Source organism: Nyctibius grandis, chromosome 12, assembly GCF_013368605.1.
Source record: "Nyctibius grandis isolate bNycGra1 chromosome 12, bNycGra1.pri, whole genome shotgun sequence".
In the NCBI taxonomy this organism is placed as follows: Eukaryota; Metazoa; Chordata; class Aves; order Nyctibiiformes; family Nyctibiidae; genus Nyctibius; species Nyctibius grandis.
In genome coordinates, this window is record NC_090669.1 from 1,883,783 (window position 1) to 1,896,537 (window position 12,755).

At 61.3% G+C, this 12,755-nt stretch overlaps 1 protein-coding gene and 1 pseudogene across 5 annotated transcripts; one reads left to right on the plus strand and one right to left on the minus strand.

Annotated features, from left to right (window-relative positions):
- Positions 1 to 256: 256 nt before the first annotated feature.
- ACD (ACD shelterin complex subunit and telomerase recruitment factor) lies at positions 257 to 9,690 on the minus strand. Of its 5 annotated transcripts, XM_068411269.1 has the most exons (14): positions 9,626 to 9,690; positions 9,037 to 9,166; positions 6,374 to 6,498; positions 5,556 to 5,646; positions 4,896 to 4,975; positions 4,647 to 4,691; positions 4,087 to 4,121; positions 3,564 to 3,727; positions 3,296 to 3,383; positions 3,074 to 3,154; positions 2,308 to 2,406; positions 1,403 to 2,094; positions 926 to 1,002; positions 257 to 816 (listed from the first exon to the last, which is right to left on the minus strand). In XM_068411269.1, exons 1-14 carry the CDS (start codon positions 9,682 to 9,684, stop codon positions 753 to 755), a joined length of 1,830 nt encoding a protein of 609 aa, XP_068267370.1. In that variant the 5' UTR covers positions 9,685 to 9,690; the 3' UTR covers positions 257 to 752. The 5 variants fall into 5 exon arrangements, with proteins under 5 accessions (XP_068267370.1, XP_068267372.1, XP_068267371.1 ...); XM_068411271.1 differs by lacking the exon at positions 9,626 to 9,690 and having other exon boundaries at positions 6,439 to 6,498; positions 9,037 to 9,118; XM_068411270.1 differs by lacking the exons at positions 6,374 to 6,498; positions 9,626 to 9,690 and having other exon boundaries at positions 9,037 to 9,157.
- Positions 9,691 to 11,252: 1,562 nt separating this feature from the next.
- On the plus strand, positions 11,253 to 12,471 carry LOC137669381 (C-signal-like; annotated as a pseudogene).
- Positions 12,472 to 12,755: the final 284 nt, after the last annotated feature.

A 12,755-nucleotide genomic window follows, 5' to 3' on the forward strand; every position in this document is an offset into this window, starting at 1 on the left:
GGGAGGACAGGGACACCCAGCCCCTCACCCCGCGGGGTACCGCGCTCCCCAGCCCCCCAGGACGCAGGTTCCCACCGGCAGGACCACGACCCGTCGCGTTGCAGCCCCGCTCCAGCCCTGCCGTCCCCAACGGCACCAGCATCACCCCAGCGGCTTCCTCCTGTGTTGACCAACCGCGTTCCTTACAAGGATGTTTACGACAAGATGCTTATTTTTCTTCCCCCCCCCCTTTTTTTTTTAATACCAGAGCTGTGTATTTAAAAAATATACAATTTTTATTTTTAATTTCTACGGCGTAACCCTGTGGGATATTTTTTTTGTAACGAGCAGTGCAGGATCCTACCGAAACCAATCAATAAAACATCCAAACTCCTGCGCTGCCGCTGGAGCGGGGATCAGCTCGTGGGGCCTCTGCCATCGCTGTCGCCCCTGCTACGGTGGCACCAGGTCACCTCTTGTCCTCACGCCAGGGTGCTCGGAAAGGATGGAGAGGTGGGAGAGGGATGTAAACCCAGGCGCAGGCATCCCTGAACGGGTGTTTTCCCCCCTCTCGGCGCTGAGGGTGCTGGTCTTCAACAGGTCATGTCCCCAGAGCCAGGGTCTCTGCGGCCAGTCCAACCCACTCAGTGGTCCCTTTGGGGACAGGGGGCCTGCTGTGTGTCCCCCCCCATCCCTCCACCAACCGCTCTTCCCAGGCAGCTCGAAATTGTTTTGGTTGAAGAACCGGTGAAGAACCGAAGGAGGGGCTGGGCTCAGGAGCCCCCCTCCCCGTCCGTGAGGATCCAGCATGCCCACTTCAGCATCGCCTTCGAGATCCTGCAAAACCAGACCAGGGGAACCAGGGTGAGAAGGGACCTGGCTGGGGACACCCAGGCGTGGTGGGGGGGGACAAGGGATGGCTGTACGGGGCCATCGCTGCACTGACCTGACGGATCTGATCTGCTCGCAGAGCTCGGGGCTCGGCGCCTCGTATCTGTACTGGACCGGCTTCTCCTTCACGTACTGCGGGAGCGAAGGGGAGGGTGAGGCTGGTCTGACCCAAAGCACAGCCCCACCACGCAGCCCCGGACCCCAATACACCCAGGGCAACTCTGGGGTCTCTCCCTCTCCTGGTTCCTGCTCTTCCAATCTTATTTTCACCCGGAGAGGTGGAAGAAGCCCCAGCAAGTGTTGGTTCCCACCCACCAAGGTCATGGGCTCAACCACATCTTCACCCAGTGCCCAAGAGCCTCCTTCGGCAGGGTTGGGGCCACCATCTACATCAACACCTGCCTTCGGCTGCCCAACTCCACCAGCCAGGTGAGCAAAGGCCTTGGGGAGGGGACACCAGCGGTGAGGGGACACAGAGAACCTCCCCGGGGACCACCCCACCATGGCACCCCACCAGCTGCTTCATCTTTACCGGCTGCAGAGCTCTGCGCTGCTCCGGCCTGGAGCTGGGGCCGCTCGCTGGGGACACTTGCTCTTCCTCCTCCTCAGAGAGCTCCTTCCCACACCGCAGCCCTGTCTCCTCCTTTCTTCTCTTCTTCGCGCCCTGGGTGCTCACAGCGTCCAGCCTCCTGCCCGTGCCTCTCCCCCTGCCCCGCGGGGCACCTCGGGGATGCTGCTGCCCACCGAGAGCTGGCAGCGCCTGGTCATCTCCTGCCAGCAGCTTCCTCTTGGCACCCATAGCATCTCCTCCTTGGGTCCTGGCACGAGCCAGACCGCGTTTCAACGGCTCCGGAGGGCAAGCTGTGCCGCTGGAGTCCGCCTGCTCCCTGTGGGGCATCCCTTCGGGCAGGGATGGCCGACGGTGGCTGGGCAAGACAGGGAAAGCCGGAGAGAGAGATGGCACGGTGGTCTGAGAGGCCCCCGCTGCCTGCGGGCTTCGAGCAGGGCGAGGGGCATCGCAGGCTGCCCCCGCAGCGGCCGTTGCCCGCGGGGGGCTGGTCTCCGCCGGGCTGGTGTTGCTGTAGGAGCAGAGCAGGGAGGGAGAGGAGGTCTGCACCGGCTCGGGAGAGCCCTGGCTGCACGCTTCCAGCAGGTCGGCGGTGTTGCTGTCAGCAGTCACGTCTTGTTGGGCCTTTGGTGAAAGGTCATGTTGAAAGGTCTTCTCTGGTAAGAGAAAACGTGTGGTCAGCTTGGGGAGGAGAGCACCAGAGCGGGAACGACGCAGGCGCAGGGCAAGGGGAGCACTACAGCACTACTTTATGGCCAAGGGAAAGCCAAGCCAGCATCCAGGATGAGCTACGTGGTCACCCAGTGAGAGGAGAAGGGTTGTGTCCTGCCAGCAAGGCAGGCTGGACGCCCTGGGGCACAAGGACTCACCATCCGAAGAGTTCAGGGTCAAAGATATCGCGGGGAGCCCGTTCCAGGGGTTGTCCAGAGATCCCTCCGAGCTCTCCGAAACGGCTGTCGACTCCACGACTGCAAGGATGAAGTCAGGGGTTGAGTTTGGCAAAGGAAGCGGCTGCCCGCTCCCAACCCTGCGGCAGCTACAAAGAACTGTGCACGAGGTCTCGGACAGAGACAGCACTCGAGGGGAGCTCCGAGAGCCCTTTCCAGCTGAAACTGGGGGGTGCTCCAGCCAGGCTCCTTCCAAGACCTCCACCAGCCCCTGCAGCAGGCAGCGGGGAGGTAGATGCTGCCCAGGGAGCAGGCAGGCAGGAGGAAGGCCTTCTCCTACACCCTGCACTGACCAGAGCAGCAGCTCTCTTCACCTCCTTCTCTACACGGAGCTCCTGCAGGTACTTCTGCAGCAAAGCTTGGTGACACCAAGCCCAGGGAGGTGACACAAGTCCTGGTGCCAAACCACAGCCAGCCAAGAGCCCGCACTTGGGCAGGCAACTCGGGCTCCATGATGGCATCGAAGGGACAACATCATTTGTTGTGTTCCCAGCACAACGAACCAAAGCTGCTCAGCTTCAGGAGGCAGCAGGAGTGGGACCGCTCCCTACAGGGCTGGGAGTCCTGGTCTCCCACAGACCTGGCCATGCCGGTACCTCCTCTGCTCAACCCAAGGAGAAGATGGGCTGAGCCAACTTCAAGGAAAACACTACGAGGCTGGATGGGATGTGGAGGTCCCACTACTCACAGCTGGCTTGGGATGCAATGCTCAGGTCGACTGGCATCACCTTGTCATCGCCACTCTTCCCAGGACTCTCTTTGCTTGTGCCTGCAACGACAGGGGCACTGCTGGCCACAGCCCAGCACGGCGCACAGCCAGAGCAAAGCAAGTCCTCTCCCCACCCCAGGGAGATCCTCATTTCGCAGGACGCTGACCTGCCCACCCTGCAGACGAAGCCACCGCACTCACCTGCCTTGGAAGCATCGCAAGCAACCACCTTCTCCTCAGCAGGGATCACCAGGGTGTGGGCTGGGACCACGAAGGTGTCCTCACCCCGCTGAAATGAGACACGTAAGGCGGTCTGCGCTGGGCAGTCCCACCTGAGCTGCAGGAGCCCACCCAAACACCATCTCTCTCCCCAGCAAACCTCCAGCTCTGCCCACTGCTCTTCCCCATCCTCCTGCCAGCCCTCCCGAGCAAGGTCCCCACCGTGAGCTGTCTCAGCAGCCAGCCTCACCTCCTTCTTGCGCTCTGCTTCCCACTGGGTGACGGGAACCTCGTCCTTCGCCGTCGCCAGGGTCTCCTCGGGCATCCTTAAATCCAAGCATTCCTCAGCATTTTCCTTCAAAACCTCCAGCTGGTTCTGTCCTATGGCATCGATGAGCTGAGAGATGGATGGCTCTGGAGCGAGAACATGCGAGCATTAGTGGAGAAGACACCTTACTTCAGGCAAGCCTCATCTGCAAATGCTTCTACTCTGCTGCACGACTGTCATGTCCACTGAAACCTGTGGAAACAAAAAATTCTGCATTTCCTCTGCTTCTAGAAACTCCCTCTCCTTTCTCCACCCAGGTCCTGCAGCAGCAGCGTGAGCACATGCATGCAATGGCCCACGCTGCTTCAGCTTTGGGCTTAGTGACGTTGCCTCCTGAGATCCGGTCACGTTTGTGCTACCTCTGCCCTAACACAGCCCAAGCCCAGGAGAACCAGGAGCCCCACCAGGCAGCCAGAGCACCACGTGCCCCCCCGCAAGCCTTTACCTGAGCTGGGAGCATTCTTCAGAGCCAGACCCCTCCTGCAATGACCAAGGAGAAGATAAAGCCAGGTTAGGGCTAGGGCACGTGCAGGCCAGCAGCCCCTTGCAGCTCTCGGTCGCAGATCGAGCACCCTGGCTTGGGAAGAGGCAGCTTGTGGAAGTAGTGGATTCCCCAGTGGGTGCCAGATCCAGCCACTGCTCAGTATCCCAGGAACACCCATCAGGATCTCCATCAGGACCCCTGAGGATCTCCAGAGTTGGGACTCCAAGCATGGAGTGAAGCACAAGCTGGTGCAGGGCTTCACCCTGCAGCAGGTTCCCCATGGGTGTTTCCTGCCAGCTCAGAGGAAGAGGCTGGGCTGGAGAACCCTTTGTGTCACCAGGATCTCACTTTGCGTGGTCTAAGCTCTGTCACATCCTGGGGCAGGGAGGCCCCCAGGCCGACGAGGAGCTGCCACGACGTGTGCCTGCCCTTGCCAGCCTGCTCCCGCCCCGCTCAGAGCCTGCATGCTCTCGTCACGGCCTCTGGACACGTTCCCCAGCGATGGCCAGCCCCATACTTACAGCCAGAGCTCCTTTATCTTCTGCAGCACCGAGGGCTCCTGGTTCCTGCAGCGAGAGAGAAGCCAGTTACCGATTCCCTCCGCATCCCACCTTCCTTCCCAGCTTGGGATGGAGACAGCTTCTCTTTCAAAGAGCAAACAAGTCCCCAGCACAACCAGCTCCCACCAGGACTCCCAGGATCAGCGCCGCTCCGGGGAGATGAGGAAGCCCCCCCAGAGCAGAGCCCCCCACCTGCCCCACGGGCCGTACCCATCGGATGACTCCAACCTCTGCCTCTCCATGGGCAGCACGATGAACCGCTGGGCCGTCAGGTAAAACTCACAGTCCTCCTGCGGGGAAAATGGAGCCCGTAAGGCAAAGGCGAGGAGTCCCACCTCCACTGCCACCTCCCCTGGGGCCAGGGACCACCCATGCACCCACCCCAGCTCTGCCACCAACTCACTGACCAAAGTGAGAGCCCACCAACCAAAGCAAGGCCCCCCCACAAAGGACAATCCCCTTCAACAGGGGGTTTGTACCCTCCTGCATCAGCCGATGGCTCTTCAAGAGCCACAGGCGAGCTTGGGCCAGCCCGAGGCCACGGGGACACTCCTGCACCCCTGCAAGGGGACAGCAGGCAGCTCTGTCACCAGTGGTCCACACAGATCTCCTGCAGCTGCGTGACAGCAGGAGGTAACAGCCAGGTGACCCTGCGGAACATGTACCACATCTCCATGGAGGGCTCATGTTATCCCCTGCCTCAGCACTCAGGCCAAGCCATCGTCACTGCCACAGACCCCCCCAGGAGCTGCACGTGGAAGAAGAGAAGAAAGGCCACCCCTCATCTGCCTCCAGCTCCTGGGAGCAGCTCAAAGCAGGTCGGCATCCAGGAAGCAAGGCAAGGTCAAGGAATGAGTTGTTTCCACTCACCAGCCTGGCCTCCTCCCGGAAACACACCGTGTACTTCTGCAAGACGATAATTCTGCAAATAAGGCTGGAAAGCCTGAGCTGCATGTGGGTGCTGGAAAAAGAGCAGAGCAGGAACGTCTTGGAGAGATGAAGAAGGGAGCTGGACCCCCCCAGACACAGAGCGGGGCTTCCCCAACCATCGGGGCATGCTGGCAGGTGTCTCAGCATGAGCACCAGGGACCCAGGGCTCCTGGTTCCTGCAACTTATTCCTGCTGCTTATCCTTGGCTTTGCTACCAGCACCCCACCAGTCTAGGGGTGTCCAAATGGGGAAACTGAGGAAAGCACTGAAGGAACGGCCCAGGCTACCATGGTTAATGCTCTGGCCCCTTGCACCAAGACTACGAGCTCTTTAGTCCTCTCTAATCACGTCTACATGAGACAATTTCTTCACTGAAAGGGTTGTCAAGCCCTGGCACAGGCTGCCCAGGGCAGTGGTGGAGTCCCCATCCCTGGAGGGATTTAAAAGCCGTGTAGATGTGGTGCTGAGGGACATGGGTTAGTGGTGGCCTTGTCAGTGCTGGGTTAACGGTTGGACTTGATGATCTTAAAGGTCCTTCCCAACCAAAATGATTCTGTGATTCTGTGATTGCCCATCCCAGCCAGCCCAAACCCGAGCACCAAGCACCAGCTTTCTTCTCCTAGCAGCTCTTTCACGCAGCTTTCCCACCCTGTGATTGTTTTAGCTTAACAGAACCTGAAACAAAACCAGGCAGGAGCCCCACTAGCAGCTGTGGAGAACCGCTGTCCCAGCCACAGCCGAGTCACAGTGGAACCCACTTTTCCTCCGCCCGCAGAGCTTCGGATGTAATGACCACGCGGATGTAGTAGGACCCATCCGAGACCTGTAGGACGGCATCTTGGAGGACCCCAGGTTGGCCTGGAGCAGCTGAGTCACTCAAAACCTGGCAAGAGATTGGGGAGCAGGGGGGGAAAGAAATTTCACTTACAGGCTTCCCCATAAAAAAGGACAGAAGACCACGCCTGGCTGAGAGGTGGACTCTTAGAAGATCACCATTCACCGTCACGTCAGGTGGCAACGCTTACCCCGAGGCCAAGGGTCTGGTACGTGCCTGTGCCTCCTGGCTGGACCAAGCAGGCTCCACACCAAGACAGAACCACAGGGATGAACCACATTGCGCAAGAGAGCACCAGAAGGTAAGGTGGGAGAGGAGCCGCCACCGAGCGTGTTTGTACCCAAACCAGCAGGAATCCAGGCAGAAGGGCTGTGGGCAGGCTTGGGCCACGTGCCCCTCCGCAGAGCAGAGGGATGCAGGGAGCAGCAGTAACCAGCAGGATCACTACAGACCTTCCCTTCTTCTCAGTGAAGTTCCCGGTGTACCAACTCTGAGCCTCTACTAAGCCATGGCCACGCTGGGTCAAAACAACCCCGGAGGGAAGCAATAAACTGCTCCTCTGAGCCTCATACCTGCCTGCTCCGGGGGCTGGGAGCTGTGGAGCAGTCCTGGCCTAGTCCCTACAGCCCTGGGCTTCTCCTGGTACGCACCTACGGTTTGGTCACATACGTCGTGTACGTCATTCACCTGAGCGGTGATGTTGGGACACGACGCACAATGAGGGGACGTGAAATCGCGTGTCCCACCGGGCACAAAAGCCACCTGCATCTGACAAGGGGTGCACCCATGTCCTCCTGTAGGTGCCCACCGTGCTAAAAAGGCCAGTCGCCATCAGCTGGGACCTTCTGAGAACACCAGCCTGCCAAGCCTACTGCACAAACTCCCTGGACAAGCCAACAAGGCTTGCTGCTGGGTTTAAGGATGCCCATGCTGCCAGGATCCTGCTCCGCCGGTCTCACAGCTCAGCCACCCAGCAGCCCCGGCGGGCCGTGGACCCTCGCCCTGGTGGGAGCAGCCCAGCATGCAGGTGGCCAGTCCCACCACGTCCTCACTCACTGTGGGCAACTCTCGATTCCCAGAGGCAGAGCGGCTTAGGGCATGCTGCAAGGGAGCACGGGTACCAGCAGCAGGCAGGGCTGCTCCCAGGACTGGGTAAAAAACAAGATAAAAAAAAGAAGGTAAGTTTGGAAGTTACAGATCTGAAACAGATAGAGAAGAAGGTAGGTAGAGCTGGAGCCCAGAGAGAGCAGGAGAAAGGCTCTGCTGCTCCAGATACGCTCCCAACCTTCACTCGTTGTGGGGGACTCAGGAGGGTGTAGGTTGGAGGGTGGTCACACTGAGGGAACTCTCCCCATTAATCTCTTGAGCCCTAGGGGGGATCCCCTCATTCGCTGCTGGGTCTTCATCGGCCCAGAGATCGGCTTGGGAGCAGGGACTGGGCCAAGAAGTAGGGAACCAGTGATTTCACCACCTCCATGTCTTCAGACAGGATGGGGAACAGGACCAAGGGCTCTTCTCTCTCTCACTGTCATTTTCCTTCCTCCCTATCTCATCTCTCCTTCCATTTAAATCAGAACATCCATCTTTCTCCTTCCTTTTCCTGGCAGAAAGGAGACACCTGACTTGCCTCAAACATCTCGTCCACACAAGACATCAGGAGATTGCTAACAGTAACGTTGTCCATGGTGGGAGGCTCCTACAAGCACCTCAAGGCTGCGAGAGAAGAGCAAACCAGAGCACTGGAGCTGGGTCTCTCCAGCATCCAGGTCACAAGCACAACCCATCGCAAGGCAGGAACCGCACACCCTGCCCACGTGGGTCTCACGTCTGCTTGTGCACCCGGTTGTCTCACAGCACCTTCACCCTTCCACGTCCACAGCTAATGAGCAACAGCACTGACTCCACTCGGTTGTTTTCCTCCTGCTTCCTTCCCACTGCCCATCAGGCCTCAAACAGGTAAGAGTCCCCTGCCTAAAGCTCTCTCCTGTCACGTAGGACAGATCAAACGTCAAAGACATCACCAGCGCTGCACAAACAGCTCTCCAGGAACTCTGCAGGAGCAGGTTTGATGCCTCAGAGCCCCATGCCCTGAATGACCACGCGAGAGGCTCTCCCAGAAGAGCCAGCATCCCTGGGAGGACAAGCTCGTGGTCCCACCAAGGCTCACCACCAGACAGGACGAGGCTCCAGCCGCCTCAGCAGGTCCTGCTTCTGCCTCACGCTACCCGCTGTCAGGACCACCCATCAGCTGGCATGGTACAAGGAAGGACGGGATGCAAAGAGGAGGAGGAGGAAGGCAAGGCAGCCTGTGAGCGCGAGGCTAGGAGAGGAGGGAGATGACCTTGGAGACCACCAGCTCTTTGGACGAGAGGAGGGCGCACATACCAGAGGCACAAAAGTCAGTGAAAGCCGCCAGAAACGGGCAAAGCAAAGCTCCTCCACCTCAAAAAAAAAACAATAATCAGGGACTTTGAGGAGGAAGGGTCGCCCACCCACAGCCACTGAACTGGGAACCGCTGAACACTGCCGGGAATTTGGATTTCAAAGGCTGTTGGTGCCGTGTAGGACAGTCCCCTTGGTACGTACCCGCAGGACCTGCCCGGCCAGGAGATTCTCGTTGGCATCCAGCTGCTCGTAATTCACCAAGAGGTTCGTAATCCAAGGCTGCAAGACGTAGAGTTTAGGAGAAGACGTGGTTTTGTTCTCGTACACAAAGCTACAGCAGAAGAGACGAGGCACCGAATCAGAAGAGCAGGATGCTGCAAAGCTCCACCATCGTGTGAACAGCTTCACCCCCCAAACACAGCCCCAGCCCCGGGGGCTGCCTCAAACCCACCCAAATCCACCCGCTCCTCCATGGGGACACCCTAAGGGAGCCGTGCCGAGGACGATGGCTGAGGGGGCACGCAGGTTCTGCGGCACCCGCTGCGTGTCACAGAGGGGGGACACCAGCCGGGTCAGGGCTTCTGCAAGTCCCCACCCGGGTCAGGACATTTTTTTCCACCTCTTCCCATATTGTTTATTATCCCCCAGTAATTATTTTCCTGTGCCCAGGCCTTCACCCCCCCTCTCTTCGCTGCCAAAGGGGGAAGGGATCTCTCTTTGCTGCATGAGGGCTGGGACAGGCGGGGGTTGGGGACAGGCGGGGTCTGGGGACAGGCAGCCCCCGGCTCACCTGGGCGCCCCCGGCTGCTCCCCCGCCGCGCCGGGCCGAGCGGCCGCCGCCGCCGCCATGGCCACGGGCCGCGCTGCGAGGGGGGACCGTGACCCGGGAAGGGGAAACGGGCCGGGAGGCGGGATCCGGGGCGGGGCGGGAGCTCCTGGGCCCAACCTCATCCCCACAGAATCACAGACTGGTTTGGGCTGGAAGGGACCTTAAAGCCCATCCAGTTCCACCCCCCTGCCACGGGCAGGGACACCTTTCCCCAGACCAGGTTGCTCCAAGCCCCATCCAACCTGCCCTTGAACACTGCCAGGGAGGGGACAGCCACAGCTTCTCTGGGCAACCTGGGCCAGGCTCTCACCACCCTCACAGCAAAGAATTTCTTCCTCAGAACTCATCTCAATCTCCCCTCTTTCAGTTTAAAACCGTTCCCCCTTGTCCTGTCACTCCACGCCCTTGTAAAAAGTCCCTCTCCAGCTTTCCTGTAGCCCCTTCAGGCACTGGAAGGTGCTAGAAGGTCTCCCTGGAGCCTTCTCCTCTCCAGGCTGAACAGCGAGGCTACCCTTGCCTGTCTCACCTTGGGCACGGGGAGGGACAGATCCTGGTGTCCCACGAGGGGACATCTCAGTGTAGGAACAGGGGTAACGCTGGCCCAGAAAACCGAGCGGCTCAGATGTGGTGGAGCACGGAAGGTACAAAGAGCAGCTTTCCAGACATCCAGCCCAGGGCATTCCCTGCCTGGGCAGGACACTCAGTTCCACTTGCGTCATTCCTCGGCCGCTGGCGAAGGTGGATCGTGGGTGTCTGGCACTTCCTGGGGATGCCAAACCCACCCGAGTGGGTCTTTGCGACGTGTCGTGACCCCAAGGGACAGCGAGCGCAGGTGAGGCTGGGCTGGGACGCGGCGGGTCGTGCCGGGGGACGGGAGCGCTGGGTGCCAGGGCAGCAGGTTGGAGCAGGGAGGGGGTTTGCAAAGGGCTCGAGCTGCAGCCGGGCACCCGCAGGGGCACAGGGCAGCAGACTGGGGCGGCTGAGGGACCGGCTGTGCGGAGGGGACAGTGACACGTGGCGTGTGCGGGGGCACGGAGCCCCCCGCGAGGGGAGCGGGGCAGCCAGAGCGGGGTGCTGGGCGTGAGGCAGTGCCAGGATGGAGCCGGAGCGACGCGGGCTTTGCCTGGGCACGGCTGAGCCTCTGCGCAGCCCCTCCTGTCTCGTGTGCCCACGCGGTCCCCTCTCTTGCAGGAGTTACAGAATTTGGCCTCCAAGCACCCCAACCTGGTCATCGTCCCACTCGGTAGGTGCCCCGAGGTGGGGTCCCTCGCCCCGGTTCCCTGGCGTGTGCCTGGGCACTGCGCACACCCTGGGAGCCCAGTGCCAGGAGGGAGCCGTGCCAAGGGACCAGTGCCTGTGGGGACACGGGGCACTGCCCTCCCTGGGGGGACACGGGGCTCCAAGCCACCACAGGGACGCGGGCAATGACCTCCCCCGCACTGGATCTGCAGAAGTCACCGACCCCGCCAGCATCAAGGCGGCTGCAGCCAAAGTTGGGGAGAAGGTGGGGGGCTCGGGGCTGAACCTCCTCATCAACAACGCTGCAATCGCCAAGTTGAACTCACTTGATACCGAGACGCTGGAGGACATGACCCAGATTTACACCACCAACACGATTGGGCCCCTGCTGCTGAGCTAGGTGAGACCGTCACCCAGGTGGGCCATCCTGGGGTGTGAAGGGCCGGTGGGAGAGGGTCCTGCCTCTGCTCTGGAGCCGATGGGCTGTTGCCCAACAAGAAGCTCGTGGAGCCACAAGCTGGAGCTCAGGAGCTGGAGCCTGCTGGGCTGGGGTAGTGGGAAGAGGAGGGAGGATGATCCAGTGCTTGTACCAACATTGCCGGCTATGGAAGGAGCTGGTCCTCTCCCCTGTGCCACCTCATGTGTTCTCCTGTGTCTTCTCCTCTCCTCCCCTCTCCTCCCCTCTCCTCCCCTCTCCTCCCCTCTCCTCCCCTCTCCTCCCCTCTCCTCTCCTCCCCTCCCCTCTCTCCCCCTCCCCTCCCCTCTCCCCCAGGCGTTCCTGCCCTTGCTGAAGAAGGCTGCCCAGGGGAGCCCGGGCTCAGCGCTGAGCTGCAGCAAGGCAGCCATCATCAACATGTCCAGCTCTGGGGGCTCCATCACTTCTCCCTACATTTGGGAGCTGATGCCGTTTCTCTCGTACCGCTGCAGCAAGGTACTGCCGTGCCGTGCCAGGGACAGGTTTGCATACCCTGCCCTGCCCCAGGGGCGTCTGCAGGTGTCCCCGTGCAGCCCCCCTTCCCCTCCCACCACCACCCCTGCCCTGTGTCCCCGCAGGCTGCTCTGAACATGCTGACCAAGTGCCAGTCCCTGGGGTACCGGGAGCACGGCGTCCTCTGCTTGGCTCTGCACCCTGGCTGGGTGCAAACCGACATGGGGGGTTCGGCCGGACACACGGTAGGAGTTTCCCTACAGCGGGTCCATCAGAGCCCCTGTGCCCATGTGCCACGGGTGGGAGGTGCTGCCCCAGCCCCTGAGCATGACCTCCCCGCCTGCCCCATCCCCGCCTGGGCAGCTCCCCCTGCCCCGGGTGCCTGGTGCCCCCGGCCCCTCGGCTCCCTGCTCGGCCCCTCTGCCCGGGGCTGGCAGCTCTGCCCTGGCCCTTGGGTGGCTCCTTCTCCCGGGCAGCCCTTAGCCAGGCCTTGGGCACGGGCTGCCTCTCCACCTCTGCCCCGCAGCCCCCGGTGACGGTGGAGGAGAGCGTGCAAGGGATGCTGAAGGTGCTCTCCTCCTTCTCCGAGAAGGACACCGGCACCTTCCTGGACTGGGAAGGGAAGGTTGTGCCCTGGTGACACGCTGGCGTGGCCTCCTGGCAGTGGGGCTGTGTGCCGCTGCTCCCCCCTGCCCCCCGTCCTCAATAAACCCCTGCCCGAGAGCCCCCGGCTCCGCTGTGCGGCCCCGCTCCTTACCCTGGGCTGTGGCCGTGCCCGCAGCCGCCCGCCCGACCCCCGGCTGTCCCTGGGGTCCCCATGAGTGACAGCCCGTGGGTCCCGTGGCACCGTGACCACCCTCTGGAGGCGTCCCCTCCCGGAGGGAGCGGAGCCGGGGCCAGAGCCCCTGTCCCAGGAGGAGGAAG

What these genes read in the sequence shown, in the direction of transcription:
- ACD (XM_068411269.1), bottom strand. Translation starts at nt 9,684, where the DNA reads ATGGCGGCGGCGGCGGCCGCTCGGCCCGGCGCGGCGGGGGAGCAGCCG. An exon ending in GAAGAATGCTCCCAGCTCAG is followed by an intron (nt 3,728 to 4,086) that starts GTAAAGGCTTGC and finishes TTCTCGCTCCAG; the next exon opens with AGCCATCCATCTCTCAGCTC. An exon ending in AGCGCAGAGCTCTGCAGCCG is followed by an intron (nt 1,003 to 1,402) that starts GTAAAGATGAAG and finishes TCGCTCCCGCAG; the next exon opens with TACGTGAAGGAGAAGCCGGT.